This window comes from Ambystoma mexicanum, chromosome 13, assembly GCF_040938575.1.
Source record: "Ambystoma mexicanum isolate Mex_15411 chromosome 13, UKY_AmexF1_1, whole genome shotgun sequence".
Classification (NCBI taxonomy): Eukaryota; Metazoa; Chordata; class Amphibia; order Caudata; family Ambystomatidae; genus Ambystoma; species Ambystoma mexicanum.
This window is the reverse complement of record NC_090938.1, coordinates 653,751,808-653,776,575: the sequence shown is the minus strand read 5'-3', so window position 1 is coordinate 653,776,575 and position 24,768 is coordinate 653,751,808. Positions and strand designations below refer to the sequence as shown.

At 48.6% G+C, this 24,768-nt stretch overlaps 1 protein-coding gene across 2 annotated transcripts in view; it reads left to right on the top strand.

Moving 5' to 3' along the window:
• Positions 1–24,768, top strand: part of SP2 (Sp2 transcription factor) — a 267,341-nt gene that overhangs the window by 177,454 nt on the left and 65,119 nt on the right. For both annotated transcript variants that reach the window (XM_069634642.1, XM_069634643.1), the window contains one exon: positions 20,723–20,916. In XM_069634642.1, coding sequence (XP_069490743.1) covers positions 20,723–20,916 — 194 coding nt within the window. The remainder of the gene's footprint in view (positions 1–20,722; positions 20,917–24,768) is intronic.

The window sequence follows — 24,768 nt, the reverse complement described above, 5'->3', positions numbered from 1 at the left end:
TCATCGAGTTACGCTTCTTGGAGGATTCCAGAAGATCTGTGGCCTACCTCAACGGACATGGCCCAGGACAAGGGAAGCTCAATGCCCGGATCCAAGCTGTTCAGGAGCTGGCCAGGATGCGGATTGCAAAATGTTTTCAAGGACGACGAGCATTCGAGATGTCTCTACTGCCTTCATGAGGACAAGACGCACGTGGAGAAGGACTGTGTGTTCTGCAAGAACCTGTCAGAACGGACCAAGCAAGATCGTCGTTCCTGCCTCGTCGCCTGGCTGGAGAAGGGCACAGCAGGTGAGAAGGCAAAGAAAAAGTCTGAGCGGTCTTCTAAGTCCTGTGAGTCTGCGGGCACCGGGAGCACCGAAAGGTCAAGCTCCTCGGCTGCCAGGCAGGGCGCGACTTCCCCGGCACGATCAACCATGAGCCAGCGCTCTGGTTCGGGGAAGAGTAAGTCCGAGAACCCGGGTAAGCTTCTGGTGAGGCCCTGGTCGATCTCGAAGGGAGCCGAGGGGGAGCGAGGCGATGACCCTCCCCCCAAAGCGAAGGCCCAGGACGCACCTAAGGTGGTGAGGGCCTTGATCCACCCGGCAAAGGCCTCCATCGAGGTTGTCGCAGCGGCCTTGGCGAAGCCGGCAGAGGCTACGACAGTGGAGGCGGCCTCAGGGCCCAGAGTTTCCCTGCCACCGCGGAGGGAATCCTCTTTCCAGACCATTGTTAAGACCCCCGTGAAGACCCCGGCGGAAAAAGAGAGGGGGGGGGCGCGGTGGCCATTACGGACTCGGATTCAGCCTCCGAGGAGGATCCGGTGGAAACCGTGAAAGGCCTCTACAAGAGGTTCATAGGCCTCAACGAGAGGTTCGAGAAGGTTCGATCCCAGGGGAAGGTTCCCGCTGATGTGATCGAAGATGGCGACGACGAGGGCCCAGTGGAGCAGTCATCCCATCCGTCGCAGCCATTACCCGAGCCCCAGGATAGCTCGGCGGCCATTTTGTTGGCGATCCAATCCTTATGTACTGAGATAAGGACGAGGTTACCACAGACCCCGACGGAGGATCCAGAACCAGGCCCGTCGGGAAGCCCTCCGAACAAGCGGAGGAGAGTCCACCCCGCTCCGCCCTTAGTACCCACGAGGCCTGTGGACCCTTCATCCCCCTCGCCGGACCCTCGGGAGGATACGGCGACGGATACAGCGACGGGGACGGACGATGGCGGCGATGACACTACGGACATCCCGTCATCACCCCCCTACCCCCTCGGGCCTCTCCGCCCGACGAAATTGGCTCTTTTCATGCCATGATAGCCAGGGCATCCGAGCTCTTCCAGCTCTGCCCTGAGGAACAGAAAAAGAAAGGTTTTCTTTACCAACGACGAGAGGCCAAGAGAAAGACGGTCCTCGCTGTGCCATTGCTCGACATCTGGGACACGAGGGGCTGGCTATCCTTAAGAACCCTTCCACGACACCCGCCAAGAGGGACGGGTACGAGAAGAAGTACCGGTTCTCCGATGCCGCCCCCTTGTGCCTCAGGGCCCAGCCCATGCCGGACTCTGTCATCTCGGCAGCGGCCAAGAAGAAAGCAGCGGGTGCGGCGGCTTCAACTTCCACTTCCCCGCCGGACAGCGAGGGCAAGAAGTTGGACTCCATGGGACGACGAGTCATCTCGTCGGCAATGACGACGATTAAGGCGGCCAATGCCTTAGCGATTGTGGCCCGTTACGACAGGGAGCTTTGGTTCAAGATAGCTCCTCTGCTAGACTTCCTTCCTACCGGACGACAAGAGGGCGGAGGCCGTAGAGATTCTGCAGGAAGGAGAGGTGGCGTCGGATCACGCCATAACGGTGGCAACGGACATTGCCGATACCGGATTTCGCCAACTGGGCAACGGGGTGTGCCTCCGACGACGAGGATGGCTCAAGGCGACGGACTTTCGCCAGGACGTCCAGACCAGGGTGTTGGACATGCCGTTCGACGGCAACAACCTGTTTGGAAAGACGGTGGATGAGTCCCTCCAGGCCATCAAGACAGACACGGAAACAGCCCGAGCCCTAGGAGTCCATCTGCAACGGCGGCCCTTTCGGAGCTCTGGAGGCAGACAGGGACCCTCCAAGGGATCCAGCGGCGGCCCTTCTACTTACCGCCAGGCGGCCCGCTCCTCGTCCCAGGAGGCCTACAGAGGCCGCGGCAAGCATGGAGGGTCTCGCCGCCGGCGGCAAGGCCTCTTCCAAGCAGGACTGAACTGGCCGTAGCGTCGGGCCCCCACCGAAGCACCCTGGTGGGAGGCCGGCTGACGAAGTTCGTCACCGTGTGGGAGTCCATCTCCACCGACCGTTGGGTGCTGGACACCCTGGCCCGCGGACACTCGCTGGAATTTCAAAAGAAGTGTTCTCGCATTCCTCCCGTGGCCAGGAAGGAGAATCACGTTCCTCAACTGCTGTTGGAGGTAAGGGCGATGCTCAAGAAGGGTGCCATCGAGCTCGTCCCCAAGAAGCTCCGGGGCTCCGGAGTACACTCAAGATACTTCCTTGTCAGAAAGAAGACAGGCGGTTGGCGCCCCATCCTGGACCTGCGTCGGTTGAACAAGTACATCAAGGCACAGAAATTTAGGATGGTGACCCTCCAGCACGTGCTGGGACTGTTGGAGGAGGGCGACTTCCTATCCTCACTGCACCTGGAGGATGCTTACTTCCACATCTCCATTCTAAAAGGACACAGAGTTCCTCAGATTCGTAGTCCAGGGGCGTCGCTACCAATTCAGAGCCCTGCCGTTCGGATTAAAGTCGGCACCCAGGGTGTTCAAGTGCCTCGCACCTGTGGCGGCGCGGCTGCGCCTGCAAGGGATCCATTTCTACCCCTACCTGGATGACTGGCTAACCCGTGCAAGGTCAAGAGAACTCTCCGTCGAACACACAGCGAAGCCCGTCCACCTGCTCTCGGAGCTGGGATTCGCCATCAACTACCCCAAATCCCATCTGGTCCCGTTGCAGGTGGCACTGTTTCTGGGAGCGAAGCTCGATACAGTGAAGCGATTGGCATCTCCGTCGGAAGAGAGGACGAAGGCCAGTTTGGGCAGGGTGCAGAGCCTGTTAGCCACGGATGTGGCCAGAGTGAGGTCCGTCAAGTCCCTCCTCGGGATGATGTCCTCGTGCATCTACCTTGTGCCCCTTTGAAGACTTCGGATGCGTCCGCTACAAGAGTTCCTCGACGCCCGCTGGATTCAAGCGGCGGGCAGCTTCGAAGACAGGATCCCGCTCGACGAGGAGTTCTGTCGGGCGATGCTATGGTGGGGTGCCCGTGTGCACCTCGCGGCAGGCATGGACTTTCAGGCACCGGCGTATCAGGAAACGGTAACGACGGACGCCTCCCTGGAGGGATGGGGGGGCCCTACACCAGAGATCTTGTGCCACGTGTGGGAACTACGCCAGGGTCAGGTGGATCGGCTCTTTCGACGGTGGGGCAAACCCCAGATCGACCTGTTCGCGACTGCGACGAACTCCAAGTGCCAGAGGTTCGCCAGCAGGTTCGCACAACCGAGGAGCATGGGCGATGCTTTCTCGTTCCCTTGGGACGGCCTGTTCCTGTACGCGTTCCCTCCGTTGCCGTTGCTGCTCCGTCTCATCAACCAGCTCAAGAGGTCCAGGTGCAGGATGATCCTCGTCGCACCGGCGTGGCCGAGACAGATCTGGTTCCCGGACCTTCTGGACTTGTCAGCGTCCCCACCTATCAAGCTGGCGTCGGACACGGGTCTTCTCTCCAGAGAAGGAGGCGCCATTCTCCATCACGACCCAGAGTCGCTGAACTTGCAGGCTTGGCTCCTGCAGCACTAGAGTTTGGAAGATACGATATCTAGGCTGATTGCAGAGAGGTTCTTGCAAAAGCCAGGGCGTCCTCAACTCTCAAATGCTATGGACACAAGTGGAAGAGGTTCTCTGTCTGGTGCCGTGCACAGAAGATTAACCCTCTGCGGATTACGGTCTCTGAAGTATTGCCGTACCTACTGTCGCTGGCCAAAGCTGGTCTGGCTTACGCCTCCATCAAGATACATCTGGCTGCCATTTCCTGATACACCAGAACTACAGGACGGGCGTCCTTGTGGTCTCATCGCCTGGTGAAGGAATTTATGAAGGTACTATTCTGATCATTCCCGCCGGTGAAGGCCCCAGCCCCGGCGTGGGAGCTCAACGTGGTGCTGACCAGGCTCATGGGTGCCCCATTCAAGCCTATGCATTCGGCGCCGTTAAAGTTCCTGTCGTGGAAGACAGCATTTCTTGTGGCCATCACCTCCGCACGACGAGTGGGAGAGATACAGGCCCTATCTTGCAAGCCTCCATACTTTGACTTTTCACGACACAAAGGTGGTGCTGAGGACGCACTCCTCCTTTATGCCCAAGGTTCCGTCGGACTTCCACCTCAACGAGCCCTTGGTGTTGCCAGTTTTCTTCCCGTCGCCTTCGTCTCCGGCCGAGAGGACTTTGCACTTGCTGGATGTGGCTAGAGCGCTGAAGTTCTACGTGGACCGCACAAAGAGTTTTCGGAAGACATCACAGCTGTTTGTGAACTTTGGACCTGTGAATCAGGGGAAGGCTCTCTCGAAGGCCTCCATTTCCAGATGGCTCTCTGGCTGCATCATGCACTGTCACCGGTTGGCAAACCGACCGCTGCCCGGCCGTCCGAGAGCCCATTCGACCAGAGCGATCGCTGCTACCACGGCGTTCCTGTCTGGTGTGCCCCTGCTGGACATCTGCAGGGCTGCTACGTGGAGGGCGACGCACACCTTCACAAGATTGTATTGCTTAATGTTGAGCCTGTTGCCACCTCCCGTGTTTTTGCATGTGTATACTGCTTTGTATTCTTATATTCATGAGCATGTGAATCCATGCCAGATCCCATGCTGGAGAAGGAACAAGTTACTTTCCTGCAACTGTTGTTCTCCAGCATGGGTCTGGCATGGATTCACATGCAAACCCTCCCTCCTTCCCCCTCTGCGGCTCTTCAATTGGTCATACTGCCACTTTACGTGCTACCAAATCTGAAGATGGCTGCCAAGGGAGGGGCTTAGGTAGAGGGCAGTCATTGGCTGGGGGCAGTATGACCCAGAGATCAGTTATTGGTTACTACTAAGACAGATCAGAAACGAAACTGATACTGATTATTTTCTTTACCGAGGATTCCCGGCCTGACGACGGGGAATATTCATGAGCATGAGAATCCATGCCAGACCCATGCTGGAGAACAACAGTTACAGGTAAGTAACTTGTTCCGTGTGACTCATTGCTTGCGTATGGATTTTTCTATACAGACAAGTGAAATTTAAACACATTCGCCCTTCTTGACTTAACCGTTCTCGGCAGCACACGCGAATACAATTTTGCTGCTTTCTAAAACTATTGCGTGTCCCGGGAAAATCTTATACATGTTGAAAAACAAAGAATACGGGGTCAACGACTACAATCCCACCAGCAATGCATTTTGACCGCATTGCTGGTGTATAATGATCCTCAGGCGGTAAATAACACATTTCGACCACTTGGTCATTAGACAGTGACCCTCGGGTGGTCACAGTATGATTGTTCATGGTAGAAAACATCAACGGAATTATTTTCCAAAAAATTGCAAGGATGATGTCTTTATTAAAATCCTATGTCCTGCTACATATGCAGTTTGACAACTGCAGCTAGTTATGTAATCACTTGTTATATTGTTGGCCTTCATGTCTAACGCCCTCTTTCGATATGGAGATCTACAAAAAAATATCAATATTGTTAGAAAAAGAGCTATAAGATAATGGAAAAGTGAGATGTTCTCATTACTTGGAAAGAGAACTCACTATATTCACTATCTCTTTTGCAGATGGCATTAAGCGCCACTAGATGACTGTTTGCTGTCACTCTTATGAAATAAAATGAACCCTTGCATGCCTACAAAGAAATTTAAGGTTGAAGTTTTCCACCACACCGATAATGGAGACCAAATGCTCGCTTTTATATGTTTATCAATACTACTTTTTTATTCCTAGAGTTCGGTGATCAGATGACCACAGCATATTGTGCTGATTTTTGACTAGCCTGTGCCATAAGTGTCCTGAAGACGGGCTCAACAGATCACGGAAATTAGATTGAATCAATTACGTCTTTTTTAGTTTTGAGACCCAGAAACACGATTGTGTGTCGACCAATTTAAGGAAAAAGAATAGAGGGTTTTCTTCCATCAAACATATCCCTCATGCCCTAACCTCACTTATTGGCCATGATGACTAAATCTAATTTAGACATATTTTTGTTGCATCATCTCCTAAATAACTGATGCTCGTTGGAAATGTCAAATCATGCATTGTTTTTTTAAGATATTTGATCATGTTTTTTGTATATTTTATGTCTAAAGATTAAAATGTTAATTTGGTGCAGTTTCTGCCTAAATGAAGTATGACAGCTCTTGATCGGTGTTAAGTGTGGACTTTCACACCTGGTGTATGTGAAGGTGGGTAGCTGCATTGTGGAACCTTTGCTGTATACTGTTGTATTCTGATCCTCCCCCACACAGCCCCCTAAAAAAGAGGACCACTCAACTCTGTACTTGTACACTCAGACTTCTCAATATGCCATTTGACGGCTTGAGGTTTTTCGGCAGCAAGGCGGATGAAAGTTTGGAGAAGCTGCAGACCTCTAAAGTGGCAGCAAGTCATAGTGCCGCAATATGACACTCAACAACGCCCCTACACAGGCTCGTCTTCCTGGAGGGGTCGTCCCTTTTTGATTTTATTCCTCATTTGGAAGAAGAGGACAGACCAGTCAAAGAGGACCAAGGAAATTTCCTCGGGGGGGGGGGGGGGGGGGGGGGGCGAGGAAAAGTTGCTAGATCTGCCCCAGCAGCAGCAACTGTCCCATCAGCCGCTACTGCAGCTGCCGCAAAGCTACTCTGAGGTTTTGACCCACATGACCCGCAAGACCCTGGTGCAAGGCAGAATCTCTCAGCATCTGGAAGAATGGCGGGGCATTACCTCAGATGCTTGGGCACTGGAAACAGTATTCCAAGGTTACTGCCTTCCCTTTCAAAAGAAACCTCAATCACCCTTCGGGATACAACTCTGCCAAAATTCCAGACCCGCTCCTGTTGCATGAAATGTTAACCCTGCTAGAGAAAGGTGCAATAGAACAGGTACCTGTAACAGAGAGGAACAAAGGCTGGTACTCCCCATACTTCATCCCAAAGAAGAACGGAGGATTGAGACCCATCTTGGACTTAAGAAACTTGAACAAATTCCTCAGGAAGGACAAGTTCAAGACGGTTACCTTTTCTCAGATCCTTCAGGCTCCCCAACTCCAGGACTGGTTGGTATCATTGGACCTTCAGGATGCTTACTTTCATGTGCCAATCCATCTCAAGCACAGAAAGTAGTTCGCTATTGCCAATTAATTATCTGTTTCGAGTTCTGCCATTTGGGTTGACCTCTGCCCTGAGAGTTTTCACCAAGCTGATGGCAGTAGTGGTAGCGAGTCTCGGGAGAGTGGGAATTCACGTTTACCCTTACCTGGACGATTGGTTAATCAGGGCACGTTCTCCAGAACAAGCCCAGGAACATCTAAGCATGACCTGCCACTTCCTACACTGACTGGGCTTCTCTCTGAATTTCAAGAAGACAAATATGATACCATCACAAAAACTCGAGTTTATCAGAGCAGTTCTGGATACTTTCTCGGGCAAATCCTCGCCCTCCGCATAGAGAGCTCACCACATTCTGCAGATGGTAACAAAGTTGCTCAGTCTTATGGCATCCTGCATTTTCCTGGTGCCAGAGGCCAGATTGAGGATGAGATCCCTACAGTGGGCCCTCAGGACTCAATCGTCCCAGTTTTCAGGGCAGATGTCAGATCTTTTGCAAGTGCCGACCGGAGTGGCACAAGATCTGCGATGGTGGGCTTGCAAAAAACATATCCTCAAAGGAGAATTGTTTTGGCAACCATGGCCGGAGATAAACGTAGTGATGGACGCCTCACACGCGGGGTGGGGAGCCCACACCAACGAACTGACAATCAGCGGTCGTTGGTCTCCATTGGAGTCCAAACTACACAACCTTTTGGAGCTGAGGGCAATCACTTGCGCTGAAGGCCTTTATGCCCTATGTACGGGGAAAGAACGTCCTGATAATGACGAGACAGTACATGGCCACTGTGTTGTCCAACAAGAGAGGAGGAATAGGGTCACTACCACTGGACAGAGAGGCAGTGCAGCTCTGGTTCTGGGCAATACAAGAAGGAATCTCTCTAACGGCAATTCACCTAGCCGGGGAGCCGAACATGTCGGCGGATGCGCTTGAGCAGGCAGAGCACAGTATCCCACAAATGGGAACTAGCTCAGGAAGTCCGTCAAGAGATCTTCGCCCTTTGGGGAACATGGCAAGTTGAACTATTCGTGACCGGTGTCAATCGGAAGTGCGAACTGTACCGCTCAAGGGAATTTCCCCCAAGAGGAGATCTAGGAGACGTGTTCGTGGTGGACTGGGAATTTCCACTTCTGTACGCGATTCCTCCTGTCCCTGTGATTCCTCAAGTAATCAGGAGGTTAAGAACATTTGGGAAATCCATGATCCTAATTGCCCCGGATTGGGCCAGGAGAACGTGGTACCCGAACCTTCTGGACATGTCCATTTGCCCTCCAATAGGTCTTCCACAAAGGGAGGACCTTCTCTCGCAAGAGGAAAGTCGGGTTCTCCATCGAGAGGTGAAGACACTCAGCCTTCACGCATGGTTTCTGAGAGGCTGAGATACAAGGATTTGGGACCTTCCGGATGACGTAATGGAGATTTTGCTTTCGGCCAGAAGGCCAGCACCTAAATCTCTGTACCAGTGTTATTGGAACAAATTCAGTAACTGGGGCAGAGATAAGAATGTGTCCCTTTTTCAGTGTAATATTCCTACAATATTGTCCTTTTACATTTTGCCAATTTGGGGCTCCAAATTGGCAAGATAAAAGGTTATTTAGCTGCGCTATCTATTTTTAAGCGCTCCTCAGAGGAGGAATCCTATTTCAAGATACCAATTGTACAGTTCTTAAAAGGGCTTACTAACGCGTTTCCTCCAATACCCTTTCAAGTACCTGTCTGGGATCTAAATTTTGTGTTAAAATTCCTCACATGTATTCCATTTGAGCCATTACATTCTTGCCCTTTAAGACTCCTAATTTTAAAAACTATACTACTAGTGGCAATTGCTTCAGCCCGCAGAGTGAGTTGCTGTCATGATTCCTGCCCATCCTGTCCCCAGCCCTCCAAGATGTCAGGCTGGAGCCAGGCCACGATCACCTACATGGCCCTCAAGGGCCTCTCCATCCCTCCAAAGACCCACTTGGAGTCAGACTTGGTGCTTGTGGCACCAGACTCACTCACTTCCATAGGATAACATTGGGGATTGGACTTGTAGTGCATTGATGGGGACACGATGGATGCCCCCACATAGTTCGGTTCCCAGAACTGCATGTGCCGTCTAGTCTTTTGGGTGTGGTTCAGCCCAGAGACACCTGGGGTACCCAGAGACTATTTAAGCCACGCCCAGGCTGAGAAACATGCTTTGCGTTTTCTGCACCTGCAGCGTGACACTCACCGTGTTAGGAGTGGTCTCCAGTAGGCCTGCATCTTTCTTCTGCGCTCAGCTCCTACAAGAACACTGTTAGGAACAGCCTTACCTTGCGGCGCTTCTGCCCATCATTCATCGCTCCTTCTGTTCTGCGGCATCTTCGGCGGTGTCATTCCCATCCTGGCATGCCGCGTCCCAAGGAAAAGGGAAAGGAACAAAAAAAAGGCATTAGTAAGCTTTCAGCAAATCTTCGCTTATTTTTAAAGACTGTACGAGCTTCAAACGCTTACCTGAATCCCAGCCGCTCTGGGGGAACTCTGTCTCCGGAACTTCTCATCCCTCTGCAAGAGGGAAAAGACACTCCAGGTTAGCGTGGAAACATCTAAAGGCGCTGCATACCGCGCTTACTCACCGCATTTCTTCTTCATAAAGGCATCCACGCTGAAAACGTTGCCACCTAAAAGACACAAAGAACTCAGTTCAGTACAAATACGAAAGGGGCGCATCGCGCATCGCGCTCTCACTCACCTTCAACGCTACTCATCTCAGCAGCACGTCGCCATCCCCGGAATGCCGGCCATCATCTAAGGAAGGAAAGGAACGAAGTTAGAGAACTGTTCAAAAGACTCATTATGCTTACCTGTCGGACTCTTGCCAGTGAAGTAACTAGGCAGCAACGAGCCCGCATCAATCAACGCGCCCCTGCGCTGAAAGCAGGACGGAGAGCACACTTTCCAAGAATACAAGGTGAGCTGTGGATCAAAGGGAAGGGTTGGACCCTGGGGAAGAAGGGGTTCAAGCACACAGAGACAATAGGGAGTTAAACTCTACCAATCCTGTGTTTTAGGCCCAGTCTCCAGTCGAGTATACTCCAGGGAAGGGTTTGAGGTCGTAAGGGGTCAGAACAGGCTGAGTGACGTCCCCGTGGATACCAGGTGAGCGTTACAGTTGCAGGCACTTTCTAGCACACCTCACACTATATTTTACAAAGATAAGGTTATTCTAAAGGTTAAACCCTCTTTTCTACCAAAAATTGTCCCAGATTTTCACCTGTCACAAAAAATAACATTGCCTGCATTTTATCCTCCTCACGCAAGTAAGGAGGAAGAGAGATTACACAGATAAGATCCTAAGAGAGCTCTTAGTTTCTATATATCGAGACTGGCTAAATTTCGTCAGTGTGACCAACTTTTTGTGGGATACACTGGCTGTAAATTAGGGTTGGCAGTGACAAAAGAAACATTGTCCAGATGGATAATTTTAGCTATAACTGAATGTTCTAGATTGGCTGGGAAAGATCCTCCAGATGGGCTGAGAGCTCATTCAACCAGGGGCATGGCAACTTCAACAGCTCTTCAGAGAAGTGTCCCTATACAAGATATTTGTGCAGCAGGCGCCTGGTCATCCATGCACACATTTGTAAAGTACTACTCCCTTGACTCAACTTCCTCACAGGGAGGTCTCTTTGCAAAATCAGTACTTCATTCTGTACATAATTAATATTAATGGTACTGCCTCCTCCTATTTAAACTGCTTTGGGAGCCTATCTAAAATGAGGAATACTTGGGAAGACACAATCCACTCGAAGAACAAGTTACTTACCAACTGTAACGGTCTTTCGATTGGATGTACCTCCCACGTATTGCTCATCGAACCTACCCCACAGTGCAGTTTACGTGTTTTACACTCTGTTCCTTTAGAGGTTTTGGTCGAAGGGACACGCCTTATCTGATTATTGACTACAATATACGAAAAAACAGAACTGAGGCCAACGGGCGCGGCTCGAGCCATTTAGACTGCGGATGACATTGACGCTCGACGGATACCGCCGAGGGACATTGACGCCGCAGACTCGAGCAGAGTGCCCTCTGGTGGAGACATTTATTTCCGAAGCAGCAAAGCTGAAGGTAAGGATATATATCTAAGAGGAATACGTGGGAGGAACATTCAATCGAAAGAACGTTAGTTGGTAAGTAGCTCGTTCGTCTAGCTCCTCATGTGACATTTTTAGGTTACCCTTTCCTCACTTAATGGCTGGTGGCAGTGGTTTACTTTTGTGGTGTGCATTTACCGCGGGCTGCGTTAAAGCACCCAAGGGTGCCATTTTTGTCAAAATGTCCCCGGTCTTCTTTTTTTGCCATTTCTTTGTGGAAAGGTCCTTGAGATTTACTGTGTGCCAAACCAGGTTTGGTGCCTTTGTTCGCTTTACCTTTGGCGGGATTCAAGAGTGAAGCCCGCCTCTAGCTCCCGGGTGTCTGGTGAGGGAGGTGCCCGAAACTCCCTGTGCTTAGTCTCTTAGAAGACCCAAATGCACTCTGTGATGATTGGCTGGCTGACTTTCCGGCAAGGACAGCCACCCTGCTGGGTGATATCTAGGCTGGAATGAATGGGAGAAACCTGCATAAAAGGTGAGGCTTTTTGGCTTGGAAGGCAGAGTCGACCACTGGACGAAAGAACCGAAGAAGAACTTGAAGAGGGTGCCTGCTGCAACTCCTGGACCGTTGGTTTCCCTGGTGAAGCCCTGTTGCTGTGCTGAAACTCCAAATTCGTATCGACTGAGAAGCCCCTGTAAGTACGACTTCTCCCCTTGAGTTGGTGGGACCAATCAACTCCAAAGTAAGCCACCTGAGCATCCCCTCGGAGCTGGTTGAATTTCCAGAGTTGCTGCTGGAAACTGAAACACCAGGACTGACCAGACTTGAGCCACCTGAACAGAGTGCTGGACCCCAGATGCAAGGAAGGTCCATCTCGACAGCCAGAAACCGCCGTGTTGCTAGTTGCGGTAGACGCAATGAGCTGAAACACCGAAGTGCCACTTGTTTGAAGATTGACGGTTGCGGTCGGTGACCATCCCATTGCAGTGCATGAGTCCCCAGAAGTCCTTCCTATTGTCCCTACGACAGAGGCCTCGGAACACCAGGATCTGCAGAGCTGCACAGGAACAGAAGTCCTCTGCTGGACTTTTCTTTAACCTAAAGGTACTGTACAGTCTAAGAGAACTTGCCTCTTGTCGTGTAACTGCACTTGTTCTCTGTTGGTGAGACTTGTCGTGTTTGCTCTGTAGAGTTGCTGACAGCTTCTTTACCTCACAAGCCTAAACAGCTTGTGGCCCTACTTTGAATTCTTCTATCTACAAAGACTTTTAAAACATTGTGCTAGACTTTTTACCTACCTCCTGAGAAGTGATTCAGTTTCACCTAGACTTTGGCACAAATTGACTTTGACTTAGCCTGGCTCTGTGAATGTGTTTGGTCTTCTTTCCAGGAAAGGGGTAAATAACTTTGCATTGGGGGTTTACAAAAGTACTTACCTACTTTGAGAAATATTTGTGAGATCTCTTGTTGTGTCAGACTTAATTGAGCAGTGATAGATTAATGACCCCAGCATCCTAACTATTGAACGTCACCTGAGGGTGTAGGTAGCGTCTGCGCCATCCCAAAAGGGTACTTATTGATTTAGAAATATTAAGTGTGTATTTTTTAAGTGTATTTGAGTTTTACTGTTATATTGCCTCCTTCTTAAGAAGGCTTATTCTAACTGACTGATAAATAAATTAATAATTGTTATTCAAGAAACCTTGTGTGTAAGTGTTTATTTGAATACTTGTCACTGTGAATCTCTGCAACTCCCCCTACAGCTCACATTGACCCCTCTTGAGAAAAGCATGGCAGCTCAATAGACTACCAACCTGTGTAGTACAAGCTAATACCAAAGGTTGGGTTCCTATTGCCAGGAGGTCAGGGTTTTTGTAGTGCACCCAAAGGGTACTACATACCATCTTGCCTAACAAAAGACTATCCCATTTGTGTACAGCATGAGGGCAAGCATAGGTTTAGACACAGAAAAACTTTTATTTTGGACAATTCGATAACAACGGTCATTAGAAACATCAGTTAAGGGAACCATCCCTTTAGAGGTAGGGCCAGTCGGGCATTCCACCAACCCAGGAACCTTCTTAAAGGTTTTAATACAAATCCTTTTGAGTTTGTCTCTCTTGATACCATGCGTGTCTCGCACAGGGCAAAAGAAGTTGTCTTTTATGTGCAGCATTGGGCTTTGGTTAATTCTTCCTGAACTTGGTATTTTGCAAAATCGGCATGTTTCACAGTGAAAAGGGTATTCTTGTCTAGGGCAGAAAGTACATTCTGGGCCTATGTTCTAGTAATAGCCATGGAAATGGCTGCTGTCAAAGGCCACATTTTCCAGTAGAACATTCCTTAGCACTACACTCTAACCCGGCTAGCTATTCCAGTAACTGGATTCTCCTGTTAATGATGGCAGGAAGTATGCAACTGGATGAAATATTCCTACCCCCCACCTTTTGCTTTTGCAGGTTTCGAAATTGGTGGGAGCCGTTTTGCTCCTGCTCCATCTGATCCTGGTTAGCTTAACACCAACAGCTGTGATGCATCTGTAGTGATTCCTCCCAAAACCTCAGCCTGCGACCTTCCTCATGTGGCCTTGGAAAGGCAGACTCTTCCTGATCCCGACCCTGGGGGTGGTCTGCGGGAGGATCAGATGAGGGAGGAAACGGGTCAAGAGGATGGGGAAAATCCCCTAATTTCCCTGTGATCCCAGTTTATTGATGGCTTATTGGAAAGAGTAAAGAAAACACTAAAGTCCCATCCTCAGTACTGAGACGAGAAGAGGGATACAGAGGAACAAAGATGCAAAAGTGTTCAGCTAATTGACGGGAATGAGGGAGGGAATGAAAGACTAGGAGGCATAAAAGGACCCCTCAGGTGCAGGTAGTAGAGAAGAAGCAATTTGAAGCAGAAGTAGTGCAGGCCGTGAATGCTGCTGGAGGCCAGCAGCAGAGGAGCGGAAGACACTGGGACCATTGCAAGTCCTGAGAGTGTCTGTGCCTCTAACATCCTAACTGCAGAGGTCGCATAGCTGGAGGAGTATGGAAGAAACGTGTACCCAGAAAGACTACCTTGTGCAGAGCTTTCACAGCAGGAAAGAAGGCGTAGTATGAGCAGTCAAATTTCAGGTGGCAGGGTTGCACCAGAGAGACTCGGAGCAACTCCAAATTAATGTAGCGGAGCAGGCGGCAGCGACTGAAGAGAGACGGTGCGCCTGGTCTGGAGAAGCCATGGTTGCAGCAGTCCTGCGAACGCGGAGTGGAGCACCTGGAAGCAACTTATCTGGTGAGTCTAAGCCACGCAAACGACTCTGGGGCCCTCCGGTGCAGGCCGTGTGTTCAACACAGGCAGGCTCACTCTCGAGCAGGTGAAAGGCAGTATACGCAACGTTACAAATGCCAAACTGTTAACGTACAAAAACAAACATAACGAATACTGAACTGTTAGAAGTTTACAAAGGCAAGCTAATATATCTTGCGAATATCAAACCATTGCACTTTGCAAAGGCAAGCTAATATATCTTGGGAATACCGAACCATTGCACCTTTCCAAAGGCAAGCTAATAAATCTTATGAATGCCGAACTGCTGCATACTTGCAAAAGCGGCTGATGGTAAACCAAACGAGGTCCATGAAAGAAAGTGAGAGTTTGGGCAAACGCCAACAAGCTGGTGGAGAGGTCGTATTAGAAACCCAGGCATACCACCAATACCCAAGCCAAGAGACGTGAGAAACTGGCAGTAGAAGTCCAATAAAGGTTGCCAAACACAAGAGTGCAGTAGTGGGAAGACCAAGGTTGTAGAGGTTGCTATTCAGGTTCGGAGATACCCATCATTGTGGTTGACGTAGATTCAAGTTGCTAAAGCCAAAATAGAAGCAGGAAAAGACTTGATCCTGAAGACTATTTTTCCACATTGATGCAGAAGGGCACGAAAGGTGGCGAACAAGCTCCCCTTCTGGAGGTGGTTATCCAGAGGGATATGAGCATAGTTTGTGGGGAGGTCCTGATGAGGATTAATGGGAATGTTGTATTCCCTGAAAGCTGTTAACCTGTTTATGATAAAGAAGGCCATTGAAGTTGTTGTTAGACCCGTAAGGCGAGAGGTAATGGCCCCAATGAAATCTGGTGAAAGGTGTGTTAGGCAAAGTTTGTATGCAGTACCCTTTGGGTGCACTACACACAACTCTGACTACAGGTATAGGAAACCCAACCTTTGGTATAAGCTTGTACTACACAGTTTTGGTAGCGTGTTGAACATCCATGCTTATAAGAGGGGTCAATGTGAGCTGTAGGGGAGTTAGAGGTTCACAGTGACAAGTATTCAAATAAACTGTTACACTCAAAGTTTCCTGAATACGCAATTATTAATTTATCAGTTAGAATAAGTCTTTCTCAGAAGGGAGCAATATAAAAAGTAACACACAAATACACTTGAATACTGTACACTTAGTTTCTAAATCAGTAAAGACCCTTTTAGGAAGGTCCACAGGCACAACCTATACCCTCAGGTGACTTCAATAGCTAGGGTGCTGGGGACATTAATATCTTACTTGTTTGAATTCATAATATTCTTAGAAGTTGGTAAAAGGAAAAGGTTATTGGAACAACAAGAGACCACACATATTCTTAAGCAGGCAGATCCCCCAAGAAGAGTCATTCAGTACAACAAGCTAAGCCAAAGGCAATGGGCAAAAGTCTTCTATTGGATGAAGCACTTCTGGTAGGTATGTAGAAAAGTCTTTGCACAATGTTTTAGAAGTCTTTGAAGCAAATAAGAATCAAATGTAGGGCCACAAGCTGATTACTTGTGAGTGGTAGAAGATGCAAGCAACTCTACAGTAAGAGGTAAATTCTCTCAGGCTTTACAGTACCTTTTGTATTGAAGAAAAGGAGCAGCAGATGACTTCTGTTCCCGTGCAGCTCTGCAGATCTATGTTCCTGGGCCTCAGTCGTGGGTACAAGAGGGAGGACTTCTGGGCACTCCTGCAATGGGACGGTCACAGCTCGCAATCTTTCCAACAAGTGGCACTTAGGTGTTTCAGCTCCTCGGGACTACTGCAAATAGCAACCCTGCGTTCCTGGCTGTCGAGATGGACTTTCCTTGCTTCTAGGTTCCCACACTCTGTTGAGGGGGCTCGGGCTTGGTCGGTCCTGCTTCCTGGCAGTCAAGAGGATCTTCCTGGAGCTCTTGGCCAGCTTAAATGCAACACACACCATCTGGTGTTCCTCTCCCTGGTTATATGGTTTCCAGCAGCAACTCTGTGGAAATTCAACCAGCTCCGAGAAGGATGTCCAGGTGGCTTACTTTGGAGTTGATTGGTCCCACTAACTCAAGGGGAGAAGTCGTCCTTGCAGGGGCTTCTCTGTAGATACGAATTTGGAGTTTCAGCACAGCAGCAGGGCTTCACCGGGCGCACCAACGGTCCAGGAGTTGTGGCAGGCGACCTCTTCAAGTAGTTCTTCAGTTCCTTCGTCCAATGGTAGACTCTGCCTTCCAAGCCAAAAGCCTTGCTTTTATTCATTTCTCTCCCATTCATTCATGCCTAGCTGTCAGTCACCCAGCAGGGTGGCTGTCCTTGGCGGACAGTCAGCCGGCCAATCACCAGAGTGCATTTGGGTCTCCTAGGCACAGGGAGTTTCGGGCACCTCCCTCACTTCCTGCCTACCCCATACACCCCGGAGCCAGAGGTGGGCTTCACTCGTGACACCCGCCAAAGGCAAAGCGAACAATGGCAACCAAACCTGGTTTGGCGCACAGAGTAAATCTCAAGAAGGACCTTTCCACAAACAAATGGCAAAGGAAGACTGGGACAATTTTTGAAAAATAATGGCACCCTTGGGTCCTTTACTGCAGCTGCGAACGCAGCCCGGGGTAAATGCACACCACGGTAGTTGAAACAAAACCACTGCCACCAGCCATTCGGTGAGAAAAAGGTAACATAACATTTTGTACATGAGAAGCTAGACAAAGGGGGATACTAGATAACCCCTCCAGCACCCTATTGTAAGATACTGTGTGCTGTGTTTAGAAAGTTACAAATGTAAGTAAAGTCAATTTCACTTTACTGCTCTTGGAAACAGTTTATCCAAGAGAAGGTATTTAAACCTTTGGGAAATCTGAAAGACTTCCCTGTGCCACTGCACTGAAGGTGCTGTGTGTCACAAGGTAAAAGATGATGCCTATGGAGTTTGTCAGACTCCACAACCAAAAGAAACCGTGTTCAAAATCGCATTAAAATACATGAGTGGGAAAAGGGTCTTGCTCTCTACAGGTTAAAAAAAGTCAAGTGCTCAAAATCCAGCAAAGTTGCTGGGGTTCTCCAAGGTGGAGGGAATTAGCACATTTCTGAGAATTCTCCCTAAGTTACGCAGGGTATTAGAAGGAGCAAGTGCTGAAAAGTGTTACTATTGGAAAGCAACATATTAAGTTGTGACGTTTGGGGGAAGAGTTGTGAAAGCTGATTGAGGAAAGTTACAATTCTTCCTGCAGTCATTCTTGAAGCAGATCATTCAAACCAAACCATTTGTTGCCAAAGATGTCAAGTTGGATTTTCTTGGTTTTCCTTTGAACTCTGAAGCAAATACTTGCTTGGATCTAGGGAAGGGGAATTCAGCCAGTCCATGACAAGACACATTGGTTATACTGTGAACAAGGTTACATGCTGTATACGTTTGTTGAATTGACTTGCCATATTAAACTTTTGTGTTTTGATTGTTGTATTAGTGTGAGGGTTAGAGATCGCTTGGTTAGTGTTTTACTATAGGCAGGGAAATCCACTTTCGGGTAGGGATAGTGATATGTTTATTTAACCTGTTTTAAAATGGCAGAAGTTAAAAACTCTTTACAAAATTGCCCGCCTTACCTTTCTGACCCCTCGCACAGCTCCCAGGAGCTACCTTTGGGGTCTACAGGCAAACTGGTGACATTCAAACATACCCATGTGGCATTTATTTTCTACATCTGGAAATGTGTATTAAGCACCATTAGAGACACCTAAAAGACATTTAAAGCATAAGGAATTATATATGATGGACAATAGGGATGTAACGGTATTACGGTGTACCGTTAAATATACCGTGAACCACTTAATTGAACAATAATAACCGTCACATTGTTTATACCGGTATACCGTTCATACCGTTAAGTGTGCTTTTCAATCTGATTTGGAAAGGCTGCAGTAAGCAAGTTCTGCGCAGTCTTGGTCTTGGTGCCGTCTGCCAAGTAGTTTCAGTTTGAGCAGTTTTTAATGCCATTCCATAAACCACACGTGCCTGACACAAAATCAACATGTTAGCAATAGGAAGAATAAATACAGTGCCAAGAAGGAAAGGGGTTTACTTTTTTTTTTATTTACATTTTTTTTAAAGCGCTCACACAGCCCCAGGGCATTGAGGCGCTGTTAAAGAAATTGGTTTTGTTTATTTTGTTGCGTAATTGTTTTTGTTTTAGTTGCGTATTTATAACATGCTTAAACACCCAGAAGTTTCTAAGCGCGGACCCAGGGATTGAACCTGTGTTGCTTCATGTCGTCTTGCTTCCAAGGCACGCACGTTGCCGCTGAGCTATCCTCCCGGGACTTTGGGTTGGAGGCTTTGGGCTTTATATATTTATAATGGATAATGTTTTCTAAACATATGACAATGGCGGATTTCCAAGGTTCGATCATTGAATTTACATATAATTCACACTGCGAAATTTAATCATCTCTGTGGGTATTCCCTGCTGCCATACCAAAGGGTAACATGTCCGTGATTACTGAACACCTTTTGGCCCAGAAGTAAACTAAAGGCTGTAACGTAAAGAGAGAGTGCGTCTGTGTGTGTATGTGCACAAGCGTATACTACCATCAGACTCCATTGATCTGTGGCATGCAGATTATCAATTTGGCAACATGTTCATCTTCACCAGTAGCCAGTGGGGGAGCTAAAAGCCTAAATGACCACTTAAGAAAAGCTATTCAGTTTGCTTTGCCAGTCGCAGCAAGGCCCCACATCCCCCTCCTCTCCACACGTGCGTTTGTGTTTGGTGCAAGCAAGGGGTGGCATTTCAGTGGAAAGTATGTTGAAAAGCCAAATTCTGGCCCTGGGTGCATGGTTTTGTTTGTGATGATAAATCTGACAATTTATGACCTTTTAGAAAATATTTGTTAAGATTAGTTAACTCCACCTGCTATACCGCGATAACCATGATATACCGTCATTTGGCAAGAAGGCTATTGTACCGTCATAAAACTAATAACGTGACACCCCTAAAAATGAAAGTTGGCATCTCGGTTAAGTTAGATTTGTGGCACGCTATGTAGTTGTTCTGGTTCTCTGGGGGAAGCTCCTGCTTACTAGGTCATGGCCAATACCCAGGAGATGATTTTAGCTTCTGCTTAGAAAATCTTAATTTGGACCCCTGTTTTTAGCCTACCCCGTTCTACTCCTGGCTGGATGGACGACGTTACAAACACCATGCTGCAGTTCTTCAAGGGAGAATGGCAGTGGTTGGCTCGTTTTGAAATCTAAGGCACCATACCAGCAACCACGTTTACTTGGCAACTGGAGAAAAGGAGTTGCAAACCTGTTGGCCAGCATTACCAGAAAGTACGAGTAAACTGTGCACAGACCATTTAGTTTTCTATTTCAAGATTGGGGTGGGAACTAGGCCTCCCTTTTGAAAATGGTGCCCTCCTGATTTAGGGTGAAGTCTCAGCATTCTGCTGCTGACACATGCTGTCAGTTGGTGGCACTCGTGCTCACACTCGGCCCTATCCCTTCTTCAAAAGGTTTAAGCGGTAAATTTGCTTACCACCTGCTTAGCAGCTATTAAATTTAAAGACCTAGTACTATTGTAATATAGTTATCCCTATGACGGCCCACCCAAACAAGGAAAAGACCTCCAACAAGCAGCAAGTTCTAAAAAGGTTATCTTAACGTAAGAAAGGTTTTGTCACAGCAAGCATGGTAAACTGGTTTCTTATGCCCGAGTTGCATAGAAAAGGGTGAACCTATGAGCAAATTCAGGCTTTTCTGACCAAGTTCTATTTTATGTTTGAAAGCTGGTTTTGTGAAGCAACCTTTTTTTTTTCATCTTTATTTTATTTTTTTATCCCCGAAGATGTAATTGGGTCAGAGGGTGTTTTTCTAAGTTCTGGACGCTTCCAGAGGCATTCACCCTCAGTGGTACACAGGGTACCACTGAGGGTTACTGTCATGCTCTGGTCTAAACTACAAGTTGCGCACTGTCTGAATTTCCTTTATCTTGGTGGATGAAGTGTCTGTTAACCAAACCTGTGTTCCCTTATTATGTCAGACCACAGGACCAAGGCAAGAAGCGCCACGTCTGTCACATCTCTGATTGCGGAAAGACGTTCCGAAAAACTTCGCTGCTGCGGGCACATGTACGCTTACACACGGGAGAACGTCCTTTTGTCTGTAATTGGGTGGTGTGTGGAAAGAGATTCACGCGCAGCGACGAGCTACAGCGACATGCCAGGACGCACACAGGTGTGTTGTACTGATTTCCACACAGCCAACTCTTGATATGTTACTGGTAGCGTAGGCAGGGTTTGCTGACACTCCTTTCACCACCTCCTATTTGTGAGGCATGAGTAGAAGACTTGTAAACAGGGTTACTGTTAGCACACACACCAAATTCCTAACTGCTTCTGCCAGTGTATACTATGTCAGACACATGGAAGGATAGAAGTATGAAAAGAATGGACATTTGTTTTTGAGTACAAGGACACTTTGCCACCAGAGCAGATCTATTTTCTGGCTTAGAAATATATAGTTTATTCCCTATTTTAAGTATTACATTTTGGGGCAGCGAAAGCCACCCGTCCATTCCAGCACGTCCGTGGTCAATGACAACAATGTAGTTGAATAGTGCAGAAGGCCCAGCTTGCAGCATGTATGATTTCTAATTTTTTTTTTTCAAAATTCTTCACCCAGTTTAACATTACAGCCATAGACTTTCCCCCATCAAGGTCACAAATGATAGCATGCGAAATCCGATTCCATAGCCATTAACACTTTTTAGATTGTGAGCAGCATAATGTAACACAAGAATGTGATCTGTAAGTTATCTGCCTTTTTGGTTTATTAACCACATAACATACTTTTGGGTGAACATTGTAGAAATGTAATTTGCAGGGTTTTACATGTGGAATGTATTTTCTTTCTGAAATTAAACTATGCAATTAAATTTGTTAATATAATTGGTTTACAGGATTACAGCCTGTACTTGAAATGATGGATGCTGATGATTTAAAGGCAGCTGTGCCTGCCTCTTATGTTTCATCCAAATGTGATGCAATAAAGACATTTTGTAACTCTCCCCATTGACTGTAGGGATGGGTTTTATACACCTGTGTATATGGATTGTGCAACTGATGGATTGTGGAGGATCCAGTTGAGTTGTTAATTGACATTCCAGCATAAATGTACTTTTAAGGGTTTCTCAAACTGTGCCAACTCCAGCACTGCCACCTACCTTCTCGGTTATCCGACCCATGAAGCGTGTGTCATTTGAGGCTTTCGCTGCCACTTTCTCACCCTCTCCCCTCCCCTATTCCCTTTGCTGACTCACACCCTGACACAGCCCTTTCCATGTTCCACTCTGCAATATCTGATATTCTCAATGTTGTTGACCCTGTCATGACGATCCGCTTGAAACCCAAAGCCGAGTGCAACTCTTGGTATGACTCGGATCTCGTCACCCTTAAACGCAAGTGCAGGGGTGGCTGAGAGGAAATGGCATACTTACGGTACATCCGCTGACAAACTGGCCTGCCGCCTGCTCCAAAGGCAATACCGGCTCTCTGTCCGCATCAAGAAGAGAGCCCACATCCAAGCCTGCGTCTCTGCGACATCTAACAACTCGGCCAAACTCTTTAAAATCTGCAAGGAGTTGGCCAATTCTGCTGTAGTCTCTACCTCTCCTGTCCCTTCCCAGGCCCTTTGCACGGCCCTGGCTTCTCATTTCATCTTTTAAACACACAATATCCCGTCCTCTCTCTCTCTCTCTTCCTCTACTCCCTGCTCTTCCTCTGGCCCTTCTTCGGCCACCTCTCTTCCCCTGTTCTCCTCAGACAAGGTTTCTAGACCAGTCCGATCTATGAAAGTCTCGTCAAAACAGGTTCACCCCTGTTCCTCCAAAACCATCAAGGACCACATTGACATCCTGGCTCCTGCTCTGGCTGATTTCTGCAACCACTCCTTTGCCACTGGAGTCTTCCCCTCCTCTCTGAAGCACTCCCTTGTGCACCTTCTTCTTAAGAAACCCTCTGCTGACCATTCCTGCCCGGCTAACTATCGTCCAATCTCTATTAGTCCTTTCCTGGGCAAACTCCTGGAAAAGCTGGCCATCTCCCAGCTTAATCTTCACACTGAATCTTTTGGTTGTCTCCATGACAATCAGTCTGGCTTCAGAGCTGCCAGAAGCACCGACACCGCTTTCCTGAACATCCGTGAAGACCTGCTCTCCAACCTTGATTCCAACACCGCCTGTGTCCTCCTCTTACTTGATCTCTCTTCTGCCTTTGACAGTTAACCATGGCATCCTGCTCAACCGTCTCCGCGATAACCTGGATATTGCTGATCGGGCCCTGGCCTGGCTGGCTGACTTCCTCTCCGATCGACCCTCCCAGGTCCAACTTGGTCTTTCCTCAGCTCTATCTCCACCTGTGGTATTCCCCAGGGGGTCTAACCTCTCTCCCTGGCTGTTCAACCAATACCTGGAACTTCTTGCCCACCGCATTGCCGCTCTCTGCCCCAACTTTCAGTGCTATGCAGATGACACCCAACTCATTTTCAGGCTCCCTTCCACCACCTCTTCTCCTTCTCTTATCTGACTGTCCGCCATCCAGGAGTGGTGTGCCGCCAGTGATCGCTGCCTTAATGCCGGTAAGACCGAGATTCTCTTCATTGGCACACCCGCTCCCTCCTTTCCTGCCACTCTCTGGCCAGCCTCTCTTGGCCCTCTTCCTGCTCCCACCTCCGAGGCTTAAAACCTCAGGGTAATCTTTGACTCCACACTTTCCTTCTCTCCTCACATCTGACGTCTCTCTAAGAAGTCACACTACCAGCTGCACCTCCTCAGAGGTATTCTTCCTTTCTTCACCTTCCCCCACATGCTCACTGTCTCCAGAGCTCTAGTTCTCTCTAGGCTGGACTACTGCAACAGCCTCTTTCTAAATCTGCCTGCTTCTACTCTCCGCCCTCTGCAAATCATCCAAAACAGGACTGCAAGACTTGTCCTTGGCATCAAGCCCTGGGATTGTATCTCTCCAGGACTGAAATCCCTGCACTGGCTCCCAGAGGCAGCGAGGATTATCTTGAAAACCCTCTGCATTGTCCACAAGGCCTTCTGGGGCCTGGGACCTCAATACCTTCAACTCTCTCTTCCTAAATATCTTTCTTCTCGAGCTCTTTGCTCATCTGCCTCCAACTTCCTCAGGGTCAGTCGCTTCTCCAAGCAACAAGTTGGTGGTAGATCTTTCTTTTGCTGGGGCCTCCCTCTGGAACAGCCTCTCTGAAACTTGAGGAGAACCATCTCCGGTTCCGGAAGCACCTCGTCACCTTCCTGTTTGCTTCTGCGTTCTCTGCCCTGCTGATCGCCTGGCTGAATCTGAAACTGCACTGGTTACCTGGCTACCCTTTGATCTCTGGCCCAGGTCCCCTCCCCTCCAGTTGCACACCTGCACTGCCCCTCTGGCTACCCTTGTACTCGGGGACTGCTTCTGTATCCCTACAGCCCCTACCAGCACTTGACCCCTGATGTCTGCACTTACCCTTGCACTTGCCACCAGCCGGCCACACTTTTATGTATTGTCTATTTATTTTACTGGTATCCTATATACGCCCCCCCCAACCCCTCCTCCCATCGGCCCTTTCCCCTTGCACTTTCACGATCTCAATGTGACCTGGCCTATTAGTATCGTTGTCTGGCTTCCCTCTGTTTCCCCTCCCTTGCCTCGTCACGCCTTGAAACACTTATGTATAGGCGCAATATAAATGCCATATCATATCGTACCCATTTGAGATTTATGTTGAGGCAAGGAAACCCCTCTTCGCGTTAGGCAAGATTGTGTGCAGTATCCTTTGGAAGTCTACAGCAACCTTGACCTCCTGGCAATAGGAACCCAACCTTTGGTATAGGTCTGTACTACACAAGTTGGTAGTGTGGCTGAGCAGCCAGGCTTCTCTCAACAGGAGTCACTGTGAGCAGTAGGGCTGTAACCGTGTTTCACAGTGACAGTTATTCGAATAAACACTTACACTTAAGGTTTCCTGATTAAACAATTAGTAATTTATTTAACGGTCAGTTTATAGAAGGGAGCAAAACATGTAACAATT